Below are 12469 nucleotides of genomic sequence, written 5' to 3'. Positions count from 1 at the left end.
GCCAAGACAAATTACACTTTTTTTTTTCCTGGAGTGAAGGAGTATAGTGTCTGGTTATAAGAGCACTTGGATTCAAATTCCAATTTGACCTCACATTGGTTATATAAGCTTTGACAAGTTATTTACCCTCTTTAGGGCTTAGCTTCCTTATCTATAAAAATAAGGATAATAATACCAAACTCATTGATTTCTTGTGAGGCAGAGATGAGATCATGTTCATACATTGCTTAGTATAGTGACTGGTATGCAGTAAGCACTCAACTTTTAGAATTCCTTAATCTGAATAAAAAACATGCTTAAGTTAATATTGTTTTTGAAAGTTTATTTTAAGCTCTTAGAACCTTACTACAATATCATTCACTCAAAAGGAATGCTGGAGATAAGGCAATCCTCTTTTTAAAACTCATCCAAGCCTAAATGCAATGTGGTATCCTGGATGGGATCCTGGAACAGAAAAAGGTCATTAGTGGAAAAACTGGTGAAATTCCAATAAAGTCTGGAACTTAGCTAATAGTACTGTACCTGTGCTGGTTTCTTAGCTTTGACAAATGTATCATGGTAAAGTGAGATGTTAACATGAGGCGAAACAAACTGCGTGAGGCGTATATGGTAACAGTATTAAAAATGCAACTTTTCTTGAAAGTTAAAACTATTTCAAAAAATTTTTTGAAAGCTTATTTTAAAAAAACTCATCCAAAGGGAATTAACTGCAAAATACCAAAGGGACTTGGTTATAAGGCAGTGTCATGTTGAAGGCAGCACTGTAGTCACTACAGTGTATATGGATGTTGTATGGTTCATAAACGCAACTGTACATTGAGCCATCGATCCACTTGATTATGCCCTCATACTCTCATTTTCCCTTTCTGTCAGTCTTTTATTCCCTTCTCTTTGTGGTTCCCACCCTAAATTTTTTGGACCCCTCTCTTTCCTCTTAGAAGGCAGAACAAGAGAAGACATAAAACAAAATGTTTTAAAAAGCAAGGAGTTAGTATTGGTTACTGGCAGAATAACTATCACCATCATGCCAAATTGGATTTAGTATAATTTTAATTTTGTATTCACATGCATTCAGATACCAACCTCAAAAGAAAGAAAGAAAGAAAGAAAAGGGAAGAAAAGGAAAACCACTGATCCTTGTTGTACTAACAATGAACAAATGTGATTCAAACAAAAACAAAATCAAATGTATCCTTTACCATATCTCATACAGAGAGTTAAAAACCTCCCAGTTTCACAGGACCACTTGGACCTAAACACTGTTTAGGCTGAAGACAGGTCAAAAGGAACTGTGTGTAAGTATAAGGTGAGTTTCCTTTCAGCCCAGGATTTCCGAGCATTGCCGGTATGGTACCGTACGGCACACGTTTACTTTAAAATTACTACTGTGTTTACTACGAGGTTTTTTATTTGCTTGTTTTTGCTTCATTTTATTCTATTTTTTGAGAGTAGCATGACAACTCTAGAACTCACTGGAGGTAGCTAAGAACTGCTTTGGGGATGTTTTGCCCTAGGCCTGCCATTCTTCTTCCAGGCAGCAAAATACAAGTCCTGCATTAAGGCATCCTGGTCACATCAACCTGTCAGTTGCAGTGCTGCTGCCTAATGCTGAAGTTGCAGTTTCTCTCCATCAGGTGGAGATGTCACTACCCTTGGCCCTGCTCACTGATCATGGTACTTTTCAGGGCCGAACGAGGAACCAGTCTCAGAATCCTTCTCAACCAGAAGTCCAATCAGCCATGACCAATCTCACACTCACAACTGGGAAACGGCCTCGTGAAACCTACATGCCGTCCCTGATCTGTGATATTCACCATGAACAAGGAAAGACAAGGTCAGATTTAAATATTACTGCTCTACTTCAATATATTTATGCATTTCAGGAAATGCCTCATTAAGATTAAGATTAAAGAGAAAAATAAATGAAGAGCCCAGAAAAGAAAGGAAGCCACAAAATGAAAGCAAGTTAAAATGGTCCTGACAACTTTTTAAAAAAATCACAAATCAAGTCAAGGAACAAGTTACTTGTGAGGAAACAACTTACCCATTTCTGCGAGGTTTTCATTGAGTTCCTGGAGCCAGAAGATGTCCATGTCATCTAGGTCATAGCGGCACACGGATGCCGCCAGCTCCATGATGTTGATGTAGCCAGGCTCTGCGGTCTCTGGGCTGGAGCAGTGGATGTACTTCCGGGGTCGGATAAATAGGACCTCCTTTACCTTGTCAGCTACAATCCTAGAAAAGCAAAAGAAAGGCACTGATAACAATCAACAAATGACAGATTCCAGGCACTGACTGGATGGGCCCAACAGCACTCAGGCCATACAGTGGAGCTGAATGTTCTCCCTTCCCACCCTGGGGAAATCCCCTGCTCTGCCAACTGAGAGGCATGACAGATCCCTTTCGAGAAAGCAAATGGTTCTACAAATCCAGCTTTGTTATTTGCTGTGAATACTCTGACTGCTAATAAAATGTTTCATTTACCCTTTTGGCTCCCAGGCCCCTACTACCATTCCTTCTAATAAAATGTTGCATTGTGCGTTCTTGGTGCCATGGCCACCACATTTATTTAGAAGGGGAACCAGCAGGAGGGGTTATACCTGTACAAAGGCACAGCCAGATTACATACCAAAGATATATTTTAGCTAAACTCATGATTTTCTGCCATGGAGGCCATACTGGATGGTGGTAAAGAGCATAGGCTATAGACTCACACAAACCTGTTTTTTACTGCCACTCACTCGCATGGTGATCTTGGGCAATTACTTAATTTCTACAAAGTTCAGTTTTCTTAGCTAAAAAGTAAGGACGATAATCATAAATTATGATATAATAGTATCAAACTTATAGGGTTATGATGATTATATGAAATAAAATACATAAAGTGCTTAGTAAAGTGTATAGTAAAAAACAGATGATCAATAATGCCAGTGTTATTTTTATATCTCTTATTATTTTTACTATTTATGTAGATGAGTTAAAGCCAAGAGGCCATGGATTTATACAAACTTAAGGCATTTCCCAACCATAAATGATAGTGACTATAAGTCTGAGTCAGGATAACACGATGGGATGAAAGATTCCCGTTCTTCCACCAAATTATCTACCAGGCCTGAGCAAACCCATTATTTCCCCAAACCCCTCCTGACACTTAAGAGCCCAAGGCAAGGAAACCAAGCAAGGGAAGAAACAGAAATTTCTCATACCAATGACTCGTTCTACAATGAATGTTCTAGATACTACATGAAGCATCAGAAAATGTAACCAAGAGGAAATCTGAATTATTAGTCCCTGGAAATTTTAAAGAACAGGGTAGGCCATCTAAAAAAGAGAGAAAGGGGGTAATCAAAGAATACCTAGAAACAAATGACAATGAAAACACGACAACCCAAAACCTATGGAATGCAGCAAAAGCAGTGCTAAGAGGGAAGTTTACAGCAATACAATCCTACCTCAAGAAACAAGAAACATCTCAGATAAACAACCTAACCTTACACCTAAAGCAATTAGAGAAAGAAGAACAAAAAACCCCCAAAGTTAGCAGAAGGAAAGACATCATAAAGATCAGATCAGAAATAAATGAAAAAGAAATGAAGGAAACAATAGCTAAGATCAATAAAACTAAAAGCTGGTTCTTTGAGAAGATAAACAAAACTGATAAACCATTAGCCAGACTCATCAAGAAAAAAGGGAGAGGACTCAAATCAGTAGAATTAGAAATGAAAAAGGAGAAGTAGCAACTGACACTGCAGAAATACAAAGGATCATGAGAGATTACTACAAGCAAGTATACGCCAATAAAATGGACAACCTAGAAGAAATGGACACATTCTTAGAAAAGCACAACCTTCTGAGACTGAACCAGGAAGAAAGAGAAAATATGAACAGACCAATCACAAGCACTGAAATTGAAACTGTGATTAACAATCTTCCAACAAACAAAAGCCCAGGACCAGATGGCGTCACAGGCGAATTCTGTCAAACATTTAGAGAAGAGCTAACACCTATCCTTCTCAAACTCTTCCAAAATATAGCAGAGGCAGGAACACTCCCAAACTCATTACACGAGGCCACCATCACCCTGATACCAAAACCAGACAAAGATGTCACAAAGAAAGAAAACTAAAGGCCAATATCACTAATGAACAGAGATGCAAAAATCCTCAACAAAATACTAGCAAACAGAATCCAACAGCACATTAAAAGGATCATATACCATGATCAAGTGGGGTTTATCCCAGGAATGCAAGGATTCTTCAATATACGCAAATCAATCAATGTGATATACCATATTAACAAATCGAAGGATAAAAACCATATGATCATCTCAACAGATGCAGAAAAAGCTTTCGACAAAATTCGACACCCATTTATGATAAAAACCCTCCAAAAAGTAGGCATAGAGGGAACTTACCTCAACACAATAAAGGCCATATATGACAAACCCACAGCCAACATAGTTCTCAATGGTGAAAACCTGAAACCATTTCCACTAAGATCAGGAACAAGACAAGGTGCCCACTCTCACCACTATTTTTCAACATAGTTTTGGAAGTTTCAGCCACAGCAATCAGGGAAGAAAAAGAAATAAAAGGAATCCAAATCAGAAAAGAAGAAGGAAAGCTGTCACTGTTTGCAGATGACATGGTACTATACACAGAGAGTCCTAAAGACTCTACCAGAAAACTACTAGCGCTAATCAATGAATGTGATAAAGTTGCAGGATACAAAATTAATGCACAGAAATCTCTCGCATTCCTATACACTAATGATGAAAAATCTGAGAAAGAAATTAAGGAAACACTCCCATTTACCACTGCAACAAAAAGAATAAAATACCTAGGAATAAACCTACCCAGGGAGACAAAAGACCTGTATGCAGAAAACTATAAGACGCGGATGAAAGAAATTAAAGATGATACAAACAGATGGAGAGATATACCATGTTCTTGGATTGGAAGAATCAACATTGTGAAAATGACTATACCACCCAAAGCAATCTACAGATTCAATGCAATCCCTATCAAACTACCACTGGCATTTTTCACAGAACTAGAACAAAAAATTTCACAATTTGTATGGAAACACAAAAGACCCCGAACAGCCAAAGCAATCTTGAGAAAGAAAAACGGAGCTGGAGGAATCAGGCTTCCAGACTTCAGACTATACTACAAAGCTACAGTAATCAAGACAGTATGGCACTGGCACAAAAACAGAAATATAGATCAATGGAACAGGACAGAAAGCCCAGAGATAAACCCATGCACATATGGTCACCTTATCTTTGATAAAGGAGGCAAGAATATACAGTGGAGAAAAGACAACCTCTTCAATAAGTGGTGCTGGGAAAACTGGACAGCTACATGTAAAAGAATGAAATTAGAACACTCCCTAACACCATACACAAAAATAAACTCAAAATGGATTAAAGACCTAAATGTAAGGCCAGACACTATCAAACTCTTAGAGCAAAACATAGGCAGAACACTCTATGACACAAATCACAGCAAGATCCTTTTTGACCCACCTCCTAGAGAAATGGAAATAAAAGCAAAAATAAACAAATGGGACCTAATGAAACTTCAAAGCTTCTGCACAGCAAAGGAAACCATAAACAAGACAAAAAGACAACTCTCAGAATGGGAGAAAATATTTGCAAATGAAGCAACTGACAAAGGATTAATCTCCAAAATATACAAGCAGCTCATGCAGCTCAATATCAAAAAAAAAAAAAAGCCAATCCAAAAATGGGCAGAAGACCTAAACAGTCATTTCTCCAAAGAAGATATACAGATTGCCAACAAACACATGAAAGAATGCTCAACATCACACAATCATTAGAGAAATGCAAATCAAAACTCCAGTGAGGTATCACCTCACACCAGTCAGAATGGCCATCATCAAAAAATCTACAAACAATAAATGCTGGAGAGGGTGTGGAGAAAAGGGAACCCTCTTGCACTGTTGGTGGGAATGTAAATGGATACAGCCATTATGGAGAACAGTATGGAGGTTCCTTAAAAAACTAAAAATAGAACTACCATACGACCCAGCAATCCCACTACTGGGCATATACCCTGAGAAAACCATAATTCAAAAAGAGTCATGTACCAAAATGTTCATTGCAGCACTATTTACAATAGCCAGGACATGGAAGCAACCTAAGTGTCCATCGAGAGATGAATGGAAAAAGATGTGGCACAAATATACAATGGACTATTACTCAGCCATAAAAAGAAACAAAATTGAGTTACTCGTAGTGAGGTGGATGGACCTAGAGTCTGTCATACAGAGTGAAGTAAGTCAGAAAGAGAAAAACAAATACTGTATGCTAACACATACATATGGAATCTAAAAAAAAAAAAAAAAAAAAAAAGTTCTGAAGAACCTAGGGGCAGGACCGGAATAAAGATGCAGACGTAGAGAATGGACTTGAGGACATGGGGAGGTGGAAGGTTAAGCTGGGACGAAGTGAGAGAGTGGCATGGACTTATGTATACTACCAAATGTAAAACAGATAGCTAGTGGGAAGCAGCTGCATAACACAGGGAGATCAGCTCGGTGCTTTGTGACCATCTGGAGGGATGGGATAGGGAGGGTGGGAGGGAGACGCAAGAGAGAGAGGATATGGGGATATATGTATTTCTATAGCTGATTCACTTTGTTATAAAGCAGAAACTAACAGACCACTGTAAAGCAATTATACTCCAATGAAGATGTTAAAAAATTATAATAAAAAAGAGAGAAAGGGACTTCCCTGGTGGCGCAGTGGTTAAGAATCCACCTGCCAATGCAGGGGACACGGGTTCAAGCCCTGGTCCGGGAAGATCCCACATGCTGTGAAGCAACTAAGCCCGTGTGCCGCATCTACTGAGCCTGCCTCTAGAGCCTGTGAGCCACAACTACTGAGCCCGTGTGCCACAGCTACTGAAGCCCGTGTGCCTAGAGCCTGTGGTCCGCAACAAAGTGAAGCCACCACAATGAGAAGCCTGCGCACCGCAATGAAGAGTCGCTCCGGCTCTCTGCAACTAGAGAAAGCCCACGTGCAGCAAGGAAGACCCAACGCAGCCAAAAATAAAGAAAGAAATTAATTAATTAAAAATAAAAAAGAGAGAAAGAAATAGATATATGTGTCATCATAAAATAATGAAAATTGTTTCTCTGGAGCTTCTAGGGTTACTATGTATGTACAAGGATTCATAAACATAAATGTATTCATAAGAATACATATAAATATATATAGAGGCATAGTCCACCCTATAATTTTAGATTGAATATTTCCTCCTAAGCATTCTTCCAAATGCTTATGATTCCAAATAATGCATGTGGAATAAAGTTAATAACTACACACATTTGCATATTTTAATTTTTCTACCATATGGAGTTTTAAAAAGCCAACAACAACAAAGTATTTGAGGAAAAAAGTGGAACTCTAAATATTAATTGAAGCTAAAAATTTGGGAACTGCTATCAGAGGCCTGCTTCCAACTGAAATGAACCCAACCGAAAAGGACAAGACATGCATATGAATTCTCCAGAGACTATGAGATTAAATATGCTGCACTTTTTGGTGCATGGCTTATGAGGTAATTATAGAATATCTATTTTTTTTCAAGATTTATCTTTTTCTAAAAGGAAGAATATTTTGCTTAATTATTCATCTTAATTGCCTCAAATTCTATGTGGAACAAGGTAGACTATAAATGTTCTTGATTTAAACTAATACATTTATTAAGCTTCTGGAAGAAAACAAAGGGGAATATCTTTATGACCTCGGGATAGACAAAGATATTTTAAATAAGACACAAAAGCCATTAACCTCCGAGACTGAAAAACGTGTTTATCAACAATGTATAATACACTTTTACAAATCAATTAGAAAACAACAGAGAAGTCAATTAAAAACTGGGCAAGAAACCTGAATAGACACTTCACAAATAAGGCTATCCAGATGGTGGTTCTCGACCTCATGAGTTAACACGGAAATGCAAATTGAAATCATAATCACCATTACCTGCCAGAATGGCTAAACTTGAAAAGACTGACCAAAAATTGAAGATACTAAGTGCTTGTAAGGAAATGGAGCAAATCGACCACTGCTGCTGGGAGTGTGAATTGGTACAATCATTTTGGCAAACTATTTGGCAGCAGATATTATGGCTGAACATGTGCATACCTTATGACCTAGCAAACCCACTCCTAGGAATATACTTAACAAAAAAGTACACATATGTATCCTAAAAGATGTATAAAAATGTCCATATTAGCATTTTTTATAATAGCTGAAAACTGAAAGCAACCCAAATATCTATCGAAAGCAGAATGGATAAATGAAATGTGGTATATCACACAATGGAATATGACACAGAAGTGAAACTTAATGAAATGCTCATGCAATAGCATGGATGAATCTCACAACCATAATGATGAACAAAACAATCCAGTCTCAGTATGAAGGTTAAAAACTGGCAAAACTGTCACCTATGGTGAAGGAAGTCAGTGGGGAGGAGCAGAAGGAGGGCTTCTGGGGTCCTGGTAATGTTCTATTTCTTGATCTGGGTGTCAGTTAAGCAAGTGTATTTAATTCATGAAAACTGAGTTATACAGTTATGCATTAGTTATCTTTCTGTGTGTATATTTCAATGCAAAATTTATAACAGTGATGATGATGTTATCTCACTCATCTTTCATATGTATCTTGAACTAAAGGTCTGAATCTAAGGACTGAGCCTATGACAATAAAAAAAATTATAGGCCGAAACAGTAATACCAAAGGCAAGGAAATGCATGGGTAAAAGGTGGTTAATACGCACTCACAAGGAGAAATTCTTATAACGATAGAGGGAAGGTCTATGAGAATAAATGAAAAAATATTACTTTGGGGTTTTGTAAAATGCAGCTTTAACATCTTCAAGTACACATAACATTGCTATAGCTGGAGGAAATCCCAGGATCATCCCTCAGTGATTTTCTTCTCTGGCCACTATACACTTGGTAGAGGGACACTCTTTGAATGGTCACCAGACCACTGAACAAATCAGCAAAAGCTCACAAGCCTAGAGATATGAGCAATTTTGTTAGAGTAATGTAGTAAGTGCAGTTTTCAATTTGGATGCTTGAGTGTAAACGAATGTTGTAGTAACTTTCTGGATGACTGATTTTGGTGAAAGGACCCACAACCACACCTGTTTAGCCTCATAGAAAGAAAGCCTATCCACCTGTTCCTCAGGGCAGGTCAGCTACTTCTAGCCCATGTGAACACTCCTGTGACACTGAGGAGGCAAAAAAAAAGAAGCTGCAACCACTCTAAGCCGACCTACAGCCTCTTCCAGTGTCTTATGCACAGTGAGTCTTCAGTGTGTCTTCAGTTGATCTAAATATTTAACAGGTAGAGACTATGCTTCATTTCCTAATGAGTGGATCAGAATCATCTGTGAATAGCATAGAAATTGCACAAATACCACAACATCATGGATTTTTTAAAGGCTTGAAATAAGTGCCTTAGAAGCTAACTAAACAGGAGGCCCTTATAATAATATCTCTAGGAGTAGTTTCCCAAGATGCCCCTTGTTAATCTTGCCACTCCGCTTCTCCACAAGACTCCATGCCTCATTTATGAAACAAAAGACAGTTACAACCTCTGTGACAGATGGTATTTTAAAAATTCCACACGCTCTTCTACAATGTGACTCTCCCACTGCCCCATCAAGTGGTGAAGTCTATTTCCCCTCCTTTTGAACCAGGAAGGGCATGTGACTGTTTCCACCAATAGAATACAGCAGAAGTGACGCTATGAGAATTGCAAGGCTGGGTCATAAAAGGGAAAACAGCTTCATCTTTTTGCTGGAACACATGCATGTGGACCCCTGTGCCTGAGGCCTGTAGAGAGTCTGCCTATGCTGAGGTTGTCATGCTATGAGGAAGCCAAACCAAATGGAGAGGCCATGTGCAATCTTTATGTCATCCCAGCCCAGGTGGCAGACATGTTAGTGAAAGCCTTTAGATGATTCCAGCCCCCAGCCGCTGAGTCACCCCCAAACTTCAAGTCTTCCTAGATGAGGCCCTAGACATAGTAGAACAGAGACTAGCCATCCCCACTGTGCCCTGTCTGAATTCCTGACCCACAGAACCTATAAGTATAAAAACATGGTTGCTTGATGCTAAGTTTGGGGGCAACAGTAACTGGAAAAACAATTTATACAGCAATAGTAACTGGAAAAGCTACCAAAAGACTGCTTTAAACTTTAAATAAGATAAATGTGTGTATAAAAGTGCTCTTTATTGATTCTCATAATTGAAAGCAAAATGGTAGACTGCTGCTGCCTAAAATGGAATGGGAAAGGAGGTGTGTGAAGAGTGGGGCAAGGAGAGTGGGGGAGGTGAGAGAAGCATGATGATGAAATATAGCAGTGGAGTGGGAGGCAGGCTTGTGCTCCCATTTATCATTAGGGGCCATTCTTCCTTTGACTTACTATATGAAATCTGATACATTTTGAAAAGTAGAACCAAGGGGATCTCCTTTGATACTGAATATGGGGTATGAGGCAATAAAGAATCAAAGATGACTCAAGGAATTTTGGCCTGAAAGACTGAACAGGAAGAATGAATCTGCTATTAGTTAAATGTAGAAAATTACAAGTGGAACTAGTTTGGGAAGAACATCACTAGTTCAGTTTGGGACACTTTAAGTCTGAGATGTCTATTGGACACCCAAGCGGAAACATTGCATTGGTAGTTACATATTTGAGTCTGGAGTTTAGTGAAGAAAGTTCTGCTCTCCATAACCCAGTTAGTCCAACATTTACATTCCAAGGAGAACTAGGCCTCTCTGGATATCTAACCATCCTCTCTTCCAGTATCACTAATGACTCAGAAGTATATGATAATATATTGTTAAGTGAGAAAAGCAAGTTACAGAATGTTCCCATTTATTTGTACATACATATGTACATGTTGTATAAGCATATATATTATACAGTTAATATTTGTATTCTGATTATTTTTGTTTTTACAGTAAATCAATAATTCATCTACAATTTAAAAATCATATACACATACATGATAAATATAACATTAACCACTTATGTGTAATATAACTTATAATGCATGCTTCCTTTTAACCAAACATGAAGCATTGCTTTCCTTCCATTGGAACCTTACTGTGAAAGAAACTAATTTAAATATACAAATGGGGCTTCCCTGGTGGCGCAGTGGTTGAGAATCTGCCTGCCAATGCAGGTGACACGGGTTCGAGCCCTGGTCTGGGAGGATCCCACATGCCGCGGAGCAACTGGCCCCGTGAGCCACAATTGCTGAGCCTGCGCGTCTGGAGCCTGTGCTCCGCAACAAGAGAGGCTGCGACAGTGAGAGGCCCGCGCACCGCGATGAGGAGCGGCCCCCGCTTGCCACAGCTAGAGAAAGCCCTCGCACAGAAACGAAGACCCAACACAGCCATAAATAAATAAATAAATAAATAAATAAAATTTAAAAAATATATATACAAATGAACACAAAACGAAACAAAACAAAAACTATCTGAAACTTGTTTATCATTGATGAGCATCAAAATCATCCACGGTCTAACTAAAAAACATGTAATGGGGTTAACATCATCTTTATTTGTTGAACTTACTTCAAAAAATTCCTTGTGGTAATGAAAAGGCTTATTTAAACAACTGTAACTTACAGCGCAAGCTGGCTCCATTTCAGAATTCTCTGTACCCCTCCCCTCAATCACCACGTACGTATATGCACTACACTACCCTAAACTAAGGGACAAGAGAATAGCAGAAAGGATAATGGAACAGAGAGGAAAACCTAACCTGAAAGCTGGAACAAAAACTCTAAAAGGATTTGCTCCACCTACTCTGTTGTATCTTTTTTCACCCCTTTTCAGTTTTAGCACCCAAGAATCAGGTCAATTAATTTATATACATCCAAAATTACTTCTGTAAGTTCATTAGGAAATAAAATTCTGAAGCATTTTGACAATCTTGTGGATTAGGTAATAAATAAAAAGCAAGTGCTTAGTTTTACTAGTATTTAAGTTTCTCTAGCTGGTTGATTAATCTGTCTGTAGGCAATAAGACAAGTAACTCAAATACAAACATTACAAATATTACTATTGTGATGGATTGAAGACAGTCACAAATCCTTTGATAGTCCTTCTGTTGAGAGGTAGGGTCTATTTCCCTCTGCTTCAGTCTGGGAGCTCTCTGCAACTGCTCTAATAAAATATGGTGGAAGTAATACTGTGACATTTTCTGAGTGCAGGCCTTGAGACTGGCACCTTCCACTTCTTTTTTTTTTTTTAACCAAAATTATAATTATTATAATTGCGGGATTATCACACATAAATGCATTTATATTTACTGTAGAAGAAACTGCACATTTTCAACAATGCTTTGAATTCAGCTAAATTTGGTAACAAAATGTTGTTACCTAAAATGAGTGTCAATATTCCTTTGAT

At 38.3% G+C, this 12469-nt stretch overlaps 1 protein-coding gene across 19 annotated transcripts in view; it reads right to left on the bottom strand.

Annotated features, from left to right (window-relative positions):
* Nucleotides 1–12469, bottom strand: part of JADE3 (jade family PHD finger 3) — a 150693-nt gene that overhangs the window by 29822 nt on the left and 108402 nt on the right. For 18 of the 19 annotated variants that reach the window (XM_082378120.1, XM_082378122.1, XM_082378115.1 and 15 more), the window contains one exon: nt 2045–2235. In XM_082378120.1, coding sequence (XP_082234246.1) covers nt 2045–2235 — 191 coding nt within the window. Of the gene's footprint in view, nt 1–2044; nt 2236–2720; nt 2798–12469 lie in introns of those variants that run through there. The other variant, XM_082378119.1, reaches the window with a different exon arrangement.

This window comes from Balaenoptera borealis, assembly GCF_965194805.1.
Source record: "Balaenoptera borealis genome assembly, chromosome: X".
Lineage (NCBI taxonomy): Eukaryota > Metazoa > Chordata > Mammalia > Artiodactyla > Balaenopteridae > Balaenoptera > Balaenoptera borealis.
The sequence above is the reverse complement of the archived record's forward strand: the minus strand, read 5'-3'. Positions and strand labels throughout refer to the sequence as shown.